This window comes from Quercus robur, chromosome 10, assembly GCF_932294415.1.
Source record: "Quercus robur chromosome 10, dhQueRobu3.1, whole genome shotgun sequence".
Classification (NCBI taxonomy): domain Eukaryota; kingdom Viridiplantae; phylum Streptophyta; class Magnoliopsida; order Fagales; family Fagaceae; genus Quercus; species Quercus robur.
The window spans coordinates 31,351,010-31,368,331 of record NC_065543.1 but is presented as its reverse complement, the minus strand read 5'-3'; the positions used below and the strand labels follow the sequence as shown (position 1 = coordinate 31,368,331).

At 32.3% G+C, this 17,322-nt stretch overlaps 1 protein-coding gene across 1 annotated transcript; it reads right to left on the bottom strand.

The window, feature by feature from the left end:
- Positions 1-12,480: 12,480 nt before the first annotated feature.
- On the bottom strand, positions 12,481-16,896 carry LOC126702445 (probable LRR receptor-like serine/threonine-protein kinase At3g47570). Its single transcript, XM_050401148.1, has 3 exons — positions 14,032-16,896; positions 13,354-13,767; positions 12,481-12,763 (listed from the first exon to the last, which is right to left on the bottom strand). Exons 1-3 carry the CDS (start codon positions 16,736-16,738, stop codon positions 12,747-12,749), a joined length of 3,138 nt encoding a protein of 1,045 aa, XP_050257105.1. The 5' UTR covers positions 16,739-16,896; the 3' UTR covers positions 12,481-12,746.
- Positions 16,897-17,322: the final 426 nt, after the last annotated feature.

Sequence of the window (17,322 nt, the reverse complement as noted above, 5' to 3'; positions counted from 1 at the left end):
CCTAATTATTTTAGTCGGATATTAGTTCATGGGATGTCAAACCCCCCACTGCCTTCTCTCTTTGATGAACATTGACATCTGTAGTTACGAGAGGTCATTCAACATTAGCAAGGTTGAGATATGGTAGTAGAGATTCAAGATTTGGCCATGGAGACCACAATATGGCAATAACGGCCATCCCCTATCGACTTTTGATACCTTGTCATCATTGTTGTCTCGCTCATGTAACTATACCTTGCTGTTGCAGTTGACTCGCCACCCTAGAATCCAACAAATCATACCATAAAATTAGTCATTTTAATTCTAAAATTAAGAAATAAAACTCTTTAAGAATAAATAATTTATGACACATGACGCAAAATCGGAACTCTAATTTGGAATTTTAATTTGAGTTTCTCTCAACTTCACATATTATTATATATAGATATAGACTGGCTTGTAACCTCATGCATATGTATGGATACACTTAAAGATATACAATAAGATGCATAATATATTATTAAGTATAAAATATAAATTGTTTATGTTTATTTTTAAAAAAAAATTATTGTGAAGCACTTTTTTTTTTTTTTTTTTTTAACGATTCATTTATTTTAGACTCTTTGGTTTTTGTACTTAATAACTCACTTAGATGAATATTTATGATGTAGTCTCACATTTGATTCTAAAATTAAGAAATAAAACCCTTTAAGAATAAATAATTTAGGACACATAGCACAAAATTGAAATTCTAATTTGGAATTTTAATTTGAGTTTCTCTCAGCTTTACCTATTATTATTATTATTATTATTATTTAGATTAAAAGATTTAAAAAATAATTATGTCAATTAATAGTTTTTATTAACTCTAGCCTTTAAGCTGTTTTAAAATATAAGAATTCCCTTAATACTTTTTAGTGAAATTGTCAAACGTGTGACCATTTATTCTACAAGCCTTAAACCTATTTTATGGAAAAACCCTCAATGCTCTATTTCATTACAAGAATTGGATATGAACCAATAGAAATCTGAAATTTTAATTTTGAGAAATAAACAGTCTTTTTTTTTTCCTTCTCTTATTTGGTCATGCAAAAAATATGCTTCAAAGTTCAAGCTTGTATGTTTTAAATTCTATCATAGATATTAAATAGTCAATACCACTCATATATTGAATTCAAGAGTAGAAGCATAAGAGAGTTTTATCATAAAACTTTGACAAATGTTATATCCACAACATTTTCACAACAATTTTTAGGTGGTAAGTTACTGTAGGTTTTAATTGAATTCATGATTGAAATAAATTGTTCGTCCACTAACAATAGCCAATAACAACCTAGATGCCTTATGAAAATGTTTACAACATAGCATTTCTATATAAAAAAAAAAGTATTCACATTGAGAAAATATGCATGAGGTTTAATGTGATGGGAATTTGGAACTGCTTTAATTAATCGACAAGTATTTTAAATTGTTTCAAGTTTCAGCAAGTCGGCCTAGAGTTGAGACCATGCACAGTTGCATGCATGAATATTCTTAGGGGATGTGGTGAGACCATTTGAGTATTGATTTTCTAAACCACACCAAAAATGATTATGAATTCATATTTGGTATACATGCAACTGCTTTTGCAAATAAGGGTAATAATTTATTAGGAAAAATATTGGGGAACCAACCATCATCATCCTCAACCAAGCCCTAAAGCAGGGGATGTATGTGATGGGTTGGAGTTTCTAAGTTGTACAAAAGGAAGCCTATTGATCGAGTGTCAAGACATTGATGGTTTTTTCTATTTCTTTTTTAAGTTTTAAATTCAAGAAATGCAAAGATGTTTTATTTATATACATTCTTCTCACTTCCAAGGTACCATATTTTGTGTTTTTCTTGAATTGAAAATTGATCAAATTCTTCATTAAGATTAAGGTTGCGTTTGTCATTGGTTGAAAAAAAGCAGTTTTTTAACTATTTAACTTATTTTTGCTATTATTCATCTTATTTTTGTTACTATTCATGAGTTTTATTACACTTTTTGGTACAATTCATGAGTCCTCCTATACTATTTCAGCTAGCTTTTAGTTTTATCTACTGTACATTCAGCAAAAAGTTTTTAGTTTTAGCTAAATAAGTTATTCTCAAACAGACTCTAAATATTACAAATTTAAATATGTATTTAGTGTTGCATTATTTAAAATTTAAAATAACATTATAGTTTGTGTAGGGTCACGATTTACAGCCCAAGCCCAAAACGTATGAGATATTGGCCCAATAAGCCCAATACAATAAATTTGTAGAGAGTGGGTTGAAGAACTAGGCCCAAATGACTTTGATAACGGCTAGTATGGATTTGAAAGATGAACAAGCAAGAGCAAAGAAAATAAAGTTGAATCACTAAACTGTCCGAGGAGGTCACACTTATATAAATTGATCACGATTGAATACAAGAAAAATTTAGATTGCTACAGTATTCTCTCTCTATTTTTCTGATCCCCTTCCTCATGGAAGGTCTCTCACATTATATAGCTCCATTTGGATCATTTTGACCCTACACTTATTGATCACTTGAGCCCTCACTTGAGTACCTGTCCCATCAGACATCCTCTTTGGCTTTGTGAGAGTGCTTTTTCTCTAGCACTCAAGCCCAAGGATCCTGGGCCAAATAGTTGTAGTTTGGTGGATTGGGCTTTGATTCACCGCAGCTAAATGGCTGTTTAAGAATCAAGTGGTGCACAAGGCATACTTCCTATAATACACATAAACTAACAAACAAGGATATTTGTATTGAACAACAATTAAAACAGCAAAGTAATGTAAAAGCAAACAGTAAAAGCACAAAGTAATGATTAGGGATCCTCAAATCAATAGGGAATATTTCATTAAACTTTCTTTATTATGATTACAGTGTGTTCACTAAGACGTGATACAAGATTCAAGCAAGCTCAAAAATTACAGTCTTAGATGGTTATTCAAACCTCTAAGACTTGCAAAATTTGATTCTTTTTTAATCTGAGTATGTGCTATCATGGCTTTTTCTAGGATACCGGGAAGTAATTTTACTAGTTTCTCTGAGTTTTCTTCTCGACAGAACTTTCTCAATGATTCTGTTACAAATTTTCTATATGCCATCTTCGCAATCCTTCCCCCCTTTTTATAGTGTTATTCTGAAGTCCCAGGGGAACTATTGATTCCCTTGTTTTGCCCTCTAGGTACCAGAGCCTGTGTTGTGCCCATCGCCCAAAACGTTTAGTTTCCCTGTTCTTCATTCTTTCCTTCCTTTTAGTGTTGTTTCTTTGAAAGTCCATGACTGACTACCTATTTCAGAGTACGCTAAGGTCACGTTCTTCACGGTCTAGCTTTTGACCGTCCTTCTTCTTTATCTTTTTTTCTCAAATGGGCGGAATCCCACTTTGCCGGTTTGAAAGTCTTTCGTTGCTACTCCCATTTTTATACTTCTTCATTCTGGTTCCTCGAGGTGCCACCCACATGTGCTATGAGAAGTCGCTCCAAGTTTTTTTCTTCTTTTTCTTGTTGGGTCATTTGATACGTGAGAAGGACGTGCCCATCCTCTGTTTCTTGTGTTCCTTTTTGGCTTTTTCTTTTGAGCCGTCTTAATCCTTTCTTAACTGTATTTACACGCCTCAAGGATCCCAAGCCTTTTGGCAGTCTCTGAGGATCCCAGCTTAGCTTTCTTCTTCAATCTTCTGATCTGGGCTTCTTTTCTTTTTCTTTCTTCTTTTCTCATAAACTTCCGGGCTTGCCTTTTTTTCTTCTTGAAGTTTTTTGGGCTTCAAGCCTTTTGGGCTTTCTTCTCTTTTTCCGTGGCCCCTTGTGCTTATTTCTTTGGGCTTGGGTGCTATGACTTTTTGGACCTCAACAGGCTTTCTATGAGTTGTGGTAGCCAGAAAAGTAGCTGCAATGCATTTAATGCGGTGGCAGCAGCTTTTCTTTAGATATTTTTTGGGGTTTCCTTCCTTCTCGTATGTTCATGAGGCACGTCCCTATCATTGGAGCTTTCTGGAGGGCCATTCTAATTGCTAGAACACATACTTGAGCTGCATTCGTCATATCCGAGGAGGAGTTCCTCCTCGGATCACCTTCCATTCGCTCCTTACTCACGAAACTTTAAATTGGAACCCTAATAACTATTTGCCCCTCCTCAGACCATTCAGCGTCCTCGGACAGAGCCCAAGGCCCAATACATTATTCTGGGCCTTTATCCCTATAGTTTGTATATAGTTAAATTCATAAAATAAAATCCAAATTAATTATGAAATAGACCATATTTATTTACTTCAAGTAAACTTCAAAAGATATTATTTGGCAAAAAAAAAAAAAATCCTGTTAAGCATAAAAAGACTCTCATTCTAAGATCTACAAGAAACTATTCAGTGCTTAGCAATAACCCTAATGGTATGATCTTGAAGTACATATCGCTTTTTTTTGTACATAATCATCAAATTATGGGTGACAAACATCTTTATAGTGCTAATAATTTGCAGTGACAAAGGAACTAATAACTACTGAACTAGAAACCTTGTTGGCTACTGGTGCTAACCAAGGCTTGAAGCTGTAAAATTCCTTTGTGAAAAATGAAGGCAAACAAAAGAAGGAAGACAACAATTTTAACGTGGTTCGGTTATAAAAGCCTACATCCATAGAGTCTCTATTATTCTTTAAAAGCAATATTACAGCCACAAATTATTCCACGGATATTAAAAAAAAAAAACTATGACAAATACAAGATAAACTAATAAGTGAGTGTTAAAATAAACAAAAGGAGGTGCTATAAATCTGATTATTTTATTCCAACATTATACAAACTCAAAACCTCATCAAGTCATGATGCCTTCCAATAGGGTCATTGGCCCTCTGTACCTGTATTCAAGGAGGAAAATTATCCCTCTAAATCACTGAATTAAGGGAACTCATTTCTATGTATAGGAAGAAGTTTTGGTTTTCAAAATAGTAAAGGGGATTCATAGTAATGCAAGAAGGATCAATTTTCGAATCCTAAACTCATTAAATGTTTTATGGAAATGGTTATCCTGGTACTTGAGAGATAGTTAAGATTATAAACAACTAAATCATTTCTAGTAAATTAGTTAAACTTCTTACCCATTAAAATTTCATACCTAGAGTAATTTAAACCTATGTCTACATCAAAGTCATCAAACGCATCTCTATAAAAAGTACTGAGTGTAAGTACAATACCAATAATCACTAATGGTACAAATCACCAAATCGAAAATAGCTTAAACGTCATTTTGATTTATGTATTTGTAAAAAAAAAAACACATATTTATAAGAAGGTAGTGAAAAAACAAACTTTCTGGAAACTTTCAAGAGCCATGTAGTGCACATGTATCTAATCCACTACAAAATTAAGGAGTGATCACTCAACTTGGGATTAGGGCGTAGTGTTAATCAACCTGCCTAAGCACATGAAATATTCCCCAAGGGTATTCATCGTTTTTGAAAGAATTTATTACTAGTTCATCGTGGACAAATGTTGGACAAATGTTTTCTTCAAACTCTTCTTATATATTTTTTTTAATTGAATGTGAATTATGATAAATTTACCAATAGATTTAATATTTTTTATTACATCCTCCATGCTTGTAAAATTTAAAGAAAATCAAAGATAATAGCTCAATGAAATATCTAAATTTCATGTTTTTGTAGTCTTAAATTATGCATAAAAAATAAATTTATGGATCATATAGTAAATAATATCCAATTTGAATGAATTTGACATGCGTGTTAAGAACATAAATAACATGTAATCTAATTGTTAGATTTTCAAAATATCTAAACTAGTTTGGAAAGAAACTTTGTCCGTCATTATTTTTAAAGCTTTTAACACTACTCAATTTTAGAAGTCAAATGTACCAAATACTATGTTCACACTCAATTTTCTTTTAGCAAGTTCACATTCAATTTTATAATTTTTTGAAGTGGGAGATTATAAATTGTAGAAAAAAAGTCATTCATATAAAAAGTGATGGATCACTTATAGCAAATCATTTCATCATATGGTAAAATTGTGTGAAATTGCAACTTGGGTGTTTCTTAAATTTAATGAAAAATAGAGTTACGGGACATATAATTTCTTTGGTTTTTATATGTAAGAGTTTTTTTTTCTTTGCTAATTAAGAGAAGGTGGAATATCGGGAACAATTCACTTTTCATTTTGACGAGTTAAAGTTTTACTCTTCATAACCTTGTCAATCCCTGTATTAATGCTTTCTGCACGACTCGAATCCAAACGCTAAGATGCGACGGATGAAGTGCTTGACCACTTAACTCTCATCCATCCAATAAATAAAATAAAATAGAAGTGAAATCTTGGAAGCAAGTAAGTTTCCGTGTAAGAGAGTTATGGTTGAATTGCAAGATTGATGAACTTCTGACCAGCCCTTGTTAGATTACATGGGTCACCTTTAAGAATGAATAAAGGCAATTTGTTGCTCACATAGACACATCTAGTTCGAATTCTACAAGACGTGCATGATGGTTAATGGGTCTCCAATCTTTACATGACCACATTCATTTTTTCTAAATTTCCATTGCCAACGATATTCCAATCCATCGTATTCCTATGAAGAAATTTCTAACATAGCTGAAAAAAAAATTCAATGCTTCGATTGATTATTATTAGCAGGGACAATTTTTTTTTTTTTTTTTTTGAGATTAATAAATTCGTGGTCTTCATCCAAAACCCATGTTGTTGTTTAAGAATATTAGCATTGATAAGGTTTTAATTTTGAATTGTCGAACGCTGTTTGAGGGATGTATGAGATGAGAGGGAAACAACTAGAATTTTTTTAAAAAAATTAATAATTTAATAAAATAAAAAATATAATAGATATTATTATGTGAATGTTTTTGAAAATGGCCTAAAAAGAAATAAATTTTTATATTAAAATAAATGAACATTTTGCATGGGATATATTTATTTGACTTTTATATCTGAATTAAAAGATTGCTAGACTTCGTAATCAAGGTCCACACTCCACATGTAGTTGGCCCTTGTCACTATCAAGAACGGCCCAATACAATTACTTGGAAAAGCATAATGAGTATGTATGAGAATATGTGGGTCCTACTTTAAGTGTATATGAGTGTTTCTTTAATTAAATGTATATGTATTTAAAATTCCTTCCTAGAGACTTGAACTCCTATCTTTATACTTGTGAAGTGACCATCGTGATAAGGGTGCGCAGTGATTTACTTCAAAATTGAGTCTCATTTGTTCGGTGCATAATAATTTTTCCACCAATAAGGGATTTTAGCTTTTTAAAAATTTTGTAGTCAATCCATCACTCATGTAAAGGTGTTAAAATTCAATCAGTAATTGACGCAAAAACATACTAGATTTAGGTGTGGGAAAAGGCGTTCTGTTAGCATTAACTAGAGTTAGGAATATAAATTTTTTCCAAAATAATAAAGAACAGTTTTCCTTTGTCGCTTACATAGTCACAGATCTAAGTATCTAATTAAAAATGGTCCCGCAGTCGGGGTTTTGTTCTACATGGCCACATTCAATGTTCCTTTGTGATGTGCTTGATGGATTGACGGGTCTTGCAAGTCACACATGGCCACATTCATTATTCAATCCATCTTATTCCTATGAAGAAATTTTTAACAAAGTTGGAAAAAAAAAATCAACGCTCAAATTGAATATTAACAATTTTTGTTTTTGCTAAATGGTACAATTGGGTGTTTTTTGTTTTTGATTTCACTGCTTAGGCACTAAGGAAAAAGCACATATTTATAATAAGGTAGGCAAGAACAAACTGACTAAAAGGACTTAAGGGATTATAGAAATATCTTTTTCCTTTTTTCTTTTTTTCCCCTCCACTTAATAAGGGACATTTGACAATAAAACAAAGGGGAGGAAACTTCCCCTATCGACCTCATTCAATATTAGACAAATGTTTTTTTTTTTCTTCAGACTCTTCCTTTTTTTTAAATTTATTTATTGAAAGTGAATTATGATAAATTTACCATTAAATTGAATTTTCTTATTATATCCTCTATGTTTAAAAAATTTTAAGAAAATCAAATATCGATAGCTATGTCATCAAGCAAATATCTAAAATAATGTTTTTGTAGTTTTAAATTATGTATAAAAAATAAGTTTATGAATCAAATAATAAATAATATTAAATGTGTAGAACATTTAATAAGTTTATGAATCAAATTTGACATGAACGTTAAGAACATAAAAAACATTTAATCTAATTGTTAGATTTTCAAAATATGCAGTCATGTTAATTTTTTTGTGAGAGTTTAAAGCATTTTTCTCTAAACTAGTTTGAAAAGAAACTTTGTGCATCAATATTTTCCAAAACATGTAATCCTACTCAATTTTAGAACTTAGAAGTCAAATGTACAAAATACTATGTTCCACTGAATTTTCTTTTAGCAAGTAATTTTATAATTTGCTGAAGTGGGGGATGAAAAATTATAGAAAATCCGTGGTCATTCATCTTAAATGTTTTAAAAAGTGATGGATCACTTATAGTAGATCATTTCATCATGTGGTAAAATTGTGTAAGATTGCAAATTGGGTGGGTCTTAAATTTATTGAAAAATATAGTTATTGTACATATGATTTATTTGGTTTTTATGTGTAAGTGAGTTATTTATTTATTTATTTTCTCTCTACTGATTAAGAAAAGGTGGAATAGTGGGAACAATTCACTTTCTACCAAGAGGAGTTAAACTCCTGCTCTAAATAACCTTGTTAACTCTTGCACTAATATTTTTCACATCTCGAATCCAACTGCTAAGATTAGACGAACGAGTTGCTTGATCGCTTAACACTTATAAATAATAAATAAATAAAAGTGAAATCTTGGAAGCAAGTAAAAGTTTCCATATAGGAGAGATTTGGTTGAATTGCAATTTGCAAGAGATTGATGGACTTCTGACCAGCCCTTGTCAAATTACATAGGTCACTGTCAAGGTATAGACAACCCAAAACAATTTGTCGCTCACAGAGTCACTGTTGAAAATAGTCCCACTTATAATGAGTCGTGTTCTAATTCCACAAGACATGCACGACAGACTGAAGGGTCTCCTATATCCACATGAGCACATATTCATTTTTCTAAATTTTCATTACCAATGATATTCCAATGAAATTGTGTATGAAATTGACGTGTCTTAGATTTATAGAAATAGTTATGGGAGATATATATTTATTTGGCTTTTATGTGTAAGAGTAATCTGATTCGCCATTGTCAGATTACATGAAGCAAAGTCCACAGCTAACCCTTGTGACTAAAAATGGTCCCATGTACAAGGGGTCGTGTTCTAATTCTACAAGATGGATTGATGGGTCTCTCAAGTCCCACATTGATTATTCTACATTTTCATTGCCTACAATATTCCAATCCATTGTATTTCTAGGAAGAAATTTCAAACATAGGAGGAGAGATATTTATGCTCCAATTGATTATTATCAGCATGTAGTGGTGAAATTAGGAATTTTTGCTTGTGGGGACAACTTCTATTTTTAAATTTTAAATCTTAAAAAAAATGTTTAATAGCTATAAATATTAAAATATTTTTAAAAAATTATGTCAATTAATAGTTTTTATTAACTTTAGCCTTTAAGCTGTTTTAAAATATAAGAATTCCCTTAATACTTTTCAGTGAAATTGTCAAATGTGTGACCATTTATTCTACAAGCCTTAAACCTATTTTATGGAAAAACCCTCAATGCTCTATTTTATTACAAGAATTTGATATGAACCAATAGAAATCTGAAATTTTAATTTTGAGAAATAAACTGTCTTTCTTTTTCCTTCTCTTATGCAAAGGATATGTTTTAAAGTTCAAGCTTGTATGTCTTAAATTCTATCACAGATATTGAATAGTCAATACAACACAGATATTGAATTCAAAAGTAGAAGCATAAAAGAGTTTTATAATAAAACTTTGACAAGTTCTATGTCTACAACATTTTCACAACAATTCTTAAGTGGTATGTTGCTGTTGGTTCTTGATGGACCGAATAATTACCCTCATCTAGGAAAGCCAACCTGGACAAGGATAGAGCGTGATGAAAGCTAACATTCAATGCCTCGGCGGTTACATATCAGCAAGAAGACCTTTGGAACCCCCATAAAGGATTGAATTGAAGACCTGGGACCTTACCTAAGCAATCTTTAATCCACCACTTAAGGAGAGCAACGGCTACTAAGGAAAGCCTATATATATAGGCTTACCCAACCCAAGGAGGGTACATACATTCTACTCATTATTACTACCATCACTAAGCTCTTATTATTTCCTAATTTCTATTCACTGACTTTGTCATCGGAGGCTCCATGGCTGGCACTACATCAGTGACCACCCTGAGAGAATTTCCACTCCTTTCTAAATCTTGTAGGAACTTGTACGAGCTCATGCCAATCCATCTAGACGAACCTACTAATTGACGATTTCCACCTCATCAGTTCTAATTGAACTCACCATTGAAATTAATTGTTTGTCCACTAACAATAGCCAATAACAACCTGGATGCCTTATGAAAATATTTACAACATAGCATTTCTATAAAAAGTGTTCACATTGAGAAAATATGCACGAGGTTTAATGTGATGGGAATTTGGAGCTGCTTTAAGTAATCGAGTAGTATATTTTAAATTGTCTCTACTTAAAAGATATGCATAAGGTTTAATGTGATGGGAATTTGGAGCTGCTATAATTAATCGACTAGTATTTTAAATTGTTTCAAGTTTTAGCAAGTTGGCTCTAGACTTGAGACCATGCACAGTTGCATGCATGAGTATTCTTAGGGGATGCATTGGCATGGTGAGACCATATGAGTATTGATTTTGTAAGTTTTTAAACCCCTTAAAACACAAGTTGTTTAACCTAGTTATTTACCCAAGTGATTACTTAGATAAATTATTAAGATCTAGGTTAACACATTCAAATCATATCATGTAAGTAATGCAGAAATATAAAGAACACACGATATGATAACCCAGGAAAACCAAACCGGTAAAAAACCTGGAGAGGATTTAACCTAGTTATCCTCAAGGTAAAACAGATCCACTATGAAAGAATTAAAGTCTGTACAATAAGACTTAGACTACTAACATCCTATTGCTATCTCTAGTAGAAAACTTACTACCATGACCACGTGATAGCTCCAAGTCCACAGACTACTTCTTTCCTTGATCCACTGCAACCACAAGTACTCCCACTTGTGATTTTGAGACTCCACTCAAAGGTTTCAGATCTTCTTTAAGTTCTTTAAGCAGCAACTAAAGTGATCACCAAGTTCTTAACATGAATCTTGATCTTAATAACCCTATGTGTGTATGAAGGTAAACACCTCTAGATCTCACAAGCAATCACTCAATTCCAACTTTACAAAATAAACACTCTTTGAGCAAGTCTAAACCTAGACTCTATATTTTGATTATGGTTTGCCAACATAATACATAATAAAGTTCTAATACATTTAGTTCCTAAAGTCTTAGAACCTAACAAATTTTCTAAACCACACCAGAAATGATTATGAATTCATATTTGGTATGCATGCAACTGCTTTCGCAAATAAGGATAATAATCTATTAGGAACAATATAGAGGAACCAACTATCATCATCCTCAACCAAGGCCCAAAGTAGGGGATGTATGTGATGGGTTGGAGTTTCCAAGTTGTACAAAAGGAAGCCTATCAAATGTCAAGACATTGATTGTTTTTTCTATTTCTTTTTTAAGTTTTAAATTCGAGAAATGCAATGATGTTTTATTTATATACATTCTTCTCACTTCGGACAATATTTTTTGTTTTTCTTGAATTGAAAAATGATCAAATTCTTCGTTAAGATTAAGATTGCGTTTGACATTGGCTGAAAAATGCATTTTTTTTTTTTTACTATTTAGCTTATTTTTACTTCTATTTATGCGTCATATTGCACTTTTTAGTACTATTTATGGGTTTCCATATATTATTTCAGCTGGCTTTTAGCTTTATCTATTGTATTTTCAGCAAAAAGTTTTTAATATTAGTTAAATAAGTTGTTTCTAAATATACTCTAAATATTACAAATTTAAATATGTATTTAGTGTTGCATTATTTAAAATTTAAAATAACATTATAGTTTGTATATAGCTAAATTCATAAAATAAAATCTAAATTAATTATGAAATATATCATCTTTATTTATTTCAAGTAAACTTCAAAAAATATTATTTGGAAAAAAAAAATTCTTGTTAAGCATAAAAAGACTCATTATAAGATCTACAAGAAACTATTCGGTGCTTAGCATAACCCTAATGGTATGATCTTGAAATATAAATTGCTTTTTCTTGTACGTAATCATCAAATTATGGGTCACAAACATCTTTATATTGCTAATAATTTGCAGTGACAAAGGAACTAATAACTACCAAACTAGAAGCCTTGTTGGCTACTGGTGCTATCTAAGGCTTGAAGCTGTAAAGTTCATTTGTGAAAAATGAAGGCAAACAAAAGAAGGAAGACAACAATTTTAATGTGGTTCGGCCATAAAAACCTACATCCACAGAGTGTCTATTATTTTTTGAAAGCAATATTACACCCACAAATTATTCCATGGATATTTAAAATAAAAACAAAAAACAAAAAAAAAACTATGACAAATACAAGATAAACTAATAAGTGAGTGTTAAAAGAAACAAAAGGAGGTGCTACAAATCTGATTATTTTGTTCCAACATTATACAAAATCAAAACCTCATCAAGTCATGCTGCCTTCCAATAGGGTCACTGGCCCTCTTTACCTGCATTCAAGGAGGACAATTATCCCTCTAAATCATTGAATTAAGAGAAATCATTTCTATGTATAGGAAAAAGTTTTTGTTTTCAAAATAGTAAGGGGATTCATAATAATGCAAGAAGGTTCAATTTTCAAATCCTAAACTCATTAAATGTTTTATGGAAATGTTTATCCTGGTACTTGAGATATAGTTAAGATTATGAACAACTAAATCATTCCCAATAAATTAGTTAAACTTCTCTATAAAAAGCACCGAGTGTAAATACAATACCAAAAATCACTAATGGTAGAAATCACCAAATCGAAAATAGCTTAAACGTCATTTTGATTTATGTATTTTTCAACAAAAATTTTGAGAGGCGATGGGACAAAAAAGAGCATATTTTGAATCATAGAAAGCAAATTAGATGAATCTTAATCATATGAATAGTACCATCATGTATTCAAATTTCAAATGGCATCAATATTATCAATTTTGCTAGAAAAAAAGAAAGTACCGTAACAAGCACATGGCATTGTGTTGGATATATGATCTCTCTGTAAAGGTTTGGAGTGGGTGTTAGAGCAACAAGTACTATGTCATAAAATATTTACCTATAAGCCGAAGTCTTTCTTGCCGTATTCTAGGTCTGAGGAGCTTTTCTCTGATCAAATTTAGCTGAGCTACAACATCACTAATGTTCATCCTGTCCCTTGGGAGTTCCATAGAACAAGAAACTCCAATATCAAATATCAAAATCAAGCACTCTAGAATTTTGGGACTTCCAATTTGATCTTGATTGTGAGTATCATTTGTCCTTGTTTCCATATCTTCTTTTTCCAAACAAAGAGTAGGATCCACAATGTCAGCCACTCGTTCTGGTAATACTCCTTTTACAAAATCATGAAGGTTCATGTTATCTTTGAACATGTTATCTGTAGGTCTTTTTCCTGTGAATGTCTCCAACAAGAGTATACCATAACTATAGATATCACCATTGGTTGACACCTCATTTCCCATACCATATTCTGCAATTACACACAACATTTAAAATGTGATTGATCTAGCTTCACATTAAAAAAGGGGGAAAATATAATCTCACAAGTTGCGAAGGAGCTCTTAGTGGAGGCATATAACAAGAAAATGTTTATGCAAAGCGGAAAGTTTTTTCAAGACATGCTCTATCTTCTACATGACATTCTTCTTTGAGCTATATTTCATCCTTGAAAATACATTAAGATATATTGTGAAAAGATCAAAATTTAAAGTTAATAAATGATAAAGTTATTTACCTGGAGGAGCATAACCAATTGTCCCTCTTAATCCGATAGAGCTTGATTGATTAGTGAAACACTCTTGGGTGGCCTTAAGAAGGAACCTTGCCAAGCCAAAGTCCCCCACATGTCCGATCATTTCATCATCGAGAAGAACATTGCTAGGCTTGAGGTCACAATGAACAATTGGTGTATGGCAACGATGATGAAGATATTCCAATGCATTTGCAACATCAATGACAATATTAATTCTTTGAAGAAGATTCAAATTCCTTTGTTCCATAGGAGACTCATTTGTTCTTGCAATTGGATGCAACCACTCATCTAGGTTGCCATTACTCATGAACTCATATACCAATGCTTTGAAATCGTGACCTTGATAGTCAACACTTGAACATGCTGTGAGTACCTTTACAAGATTTCGATGTCTAATATTTCGCAAAGCCTCACATTCAGCAATGAAACTCTTAGAAGCTCCATGGTGCAAAAGATTGAGCACCTTGACAGCAACTATACGTCTATCTTGATCAAGAATTCCTCTATACACAGATCCAAAACTTCCCACACCAATCAAATTAGTGGGGGAGAATGCATCTGTAGCTTTTAGTAGACTTTGGTAAGATACATTCAAAAGTAAATTTTGTGAATTATTTAAAGTACTTTCTCTTCTCTTTCTTTTGAAAGAGAAGAGAAGTAGAAATGAAATCACCAAAGTTACTCCAAAAATTCCAGAAAGTATAGAGATTATTAGTTTCAAGGAATGAGTCAACTTCCTTTTCTTGGATTTATTGTATTTGCATATAAAAAGCTTGAGCTTTGGCACTCCTCCACATAGCTCAGTATTTCCCTTAATTGAAGTTGCACTTGTATTCCTGAAAACTCCCTCTGTTGGTACCTCACCCTCAAATTGATTATAAGACAAATTCAATAACTGCAAGAAGTGAAAGCGCTCCAAAAATGCTGGAATGTTGCCAGATAAATTGTTGCTAGAAAGGTCTAAAATTTCAAGGCCTTTTAATGATTCCAAAGATGAAGGAATGACCCCTTGGAAGAAGTTTCTTCCCATGTATAGAATTTCTAGTTTTACACAACTACCAAGACTGGTAGGAATTTTACCAAATAACATGTTTTCAGAAATATCCAAGATTTCAAGATTTTTGAAATTTCCTACTTCCGTAGGAAGTACACCAGTAAATTTGTTGGTTGACAAGACTAGACGAATTGTTGAGAATGAGAGACCAACAATGATTTCAGGTGATATAGTGCCACTGAGATTATTTTCACTAAGAAGGAAATAATTCATATTCTGACACTTGGCTAGACTTAAAGGGATACTTCCTTGAAGATTGTTCTTGTTTAAATTCAATCTTGTCAAAATTGTTAAATTTCCAAGGGAGTATGGAATATTCCCTGAGATATTGTTTTGAGATAAATCCAAATTTTGTAACTTGGAAAGCTTCCCTATTTCAGAGGGAATAGTACCTGATAATTTGTTGTTCCACATATGGAGTATCTCCAATTTGATCAGATTTCCTATGCCAATAGGAATATTTCCAAATATTTTATTATTATCCATAAGCAACAGAGTAAGAGTTGTTGAGAAATTGCCAATGCACTCGGGCAACTTTCCCACAAAATTGTTGACATTTATAGCCAAAAAAATCAAATCAGTGGCATTTGTCAAAGAACAGAGAAAACTCAAGTCATTTGCCCCTTCATTTCCAAGATTATTGAAGGCAATACTAAAATATTCAATTCTATTTAGCTTCTCAAAAGAGGGAACTTTTCCACTTAGTTCATTTTTACCCAAATGAAAATAATATGAATTTGTAACATTAGATACTGAAACAGGGATAGATCCAGTGAATTGGTTTTTTCCAATTGAAAAGAATTCGATATTTGATAAAGTGCTACCTATGTTTGATGGAAGACTCCCTTGGATTTGGTTGTCTCCTATATCAAAGCGTAGTAATGAAGACATATTGAAGATCGAGGGAGGAATTGTACCAGACAATCTATTTGAACCCACTAAAAAATATCTAAGCTCAGTCAGTTGGCCAAAAGAAGTAGGGATAATCCCACTCAAGTTGTTATAAATTATGGAAAACGCCACAAGAGAGGACAAGTTCCCGAAAGATGGTGGGATACTTCCTATAAGATTGTTATTGTGAATAAAAAAGGATTGGAGCTTTGACAAGGTACCAAGTGTTGCAGGGATTTTTCCACTGAGAAGGTTGTAACTGAAATGAAGGTCTTTAAGGTTGGTGAAACTGGATAAATTGCTTGGAATTTTGCCACTAAGTGAGTTATTTTGCAATTTTAAGAACTGTAATTTATGCAAACGGCCAATTTCTGGAGGAATTTCATTATGAAAACTATTGTTTTGGAGGGTTAGATTCCTCAAAAAACTTAAATTTCCAACATGGGGTGATATGGAACCTACCAGTTTCAGAGATTGCAAGTCCAATGCTATGACCCTCTGATGTTTATGACCACAAGTAACGCCTTGCCATTGGCAAAAGTGGATGCTATTATTCCAAGAGCTTGAAATTCCAAGAGGATCTTGAGTGATCTTGGCTTTGAACTCGAGCAAAGCTAAACGGTCTGTCTCATTATTCCCGCCCACCACAGAGGTGACTAACAAGCCACACCACCAGAGAAGGATAAAAGCATGCATGCAGAAAGAAGAGGAGGGTGGAGCTGAACTCCAGTGAGAAATCCCCATACGAACTTTTTCTTTTTGGCTAAGAGGTTTAATTGGGTGAAGTTTTGTCAACAAAGAGGGTTTGATTTCACTGCATAGGTGCTCAGGGAAAAGCACAAATTTATAAGACGAATAGAGAAGAACAAGCTGACAACGAGGACTTGAGTGATTATCGAGACATCTTTTTTATTTTTTATTTATCGACCTCATTCAATATTTTCCAAAGCTTGTAAAATACTACGTTCACACTCAGTTTATACATTTTTTTATTATGAAGTTCACTCTCAACTTTATAATTTATAATTTATTGAAGTGGTAGGTTGTAAAAAAAAAAAAAAAAGGAGTAGTGAATGCACGTAATAATTGGACATAAAGTGTCTTTCACTTATACTGTAGATTATTTCATCATACCTTGGTTAAAATGGACACCTGTCCTTTTTTCACAAACTTTTTAGTAAAATGTCATCTTTTTCAAACTAATAAGGAAAATATCCCTATTTTGAAACTCGATTTTCTAAAAATTGAGTTTCAATTTAAAACTCGATTTTTGGATAATCGAGTTATAGTGAATTGAAAATTTAAAAAAAAAAAAATTTGAAACTTGA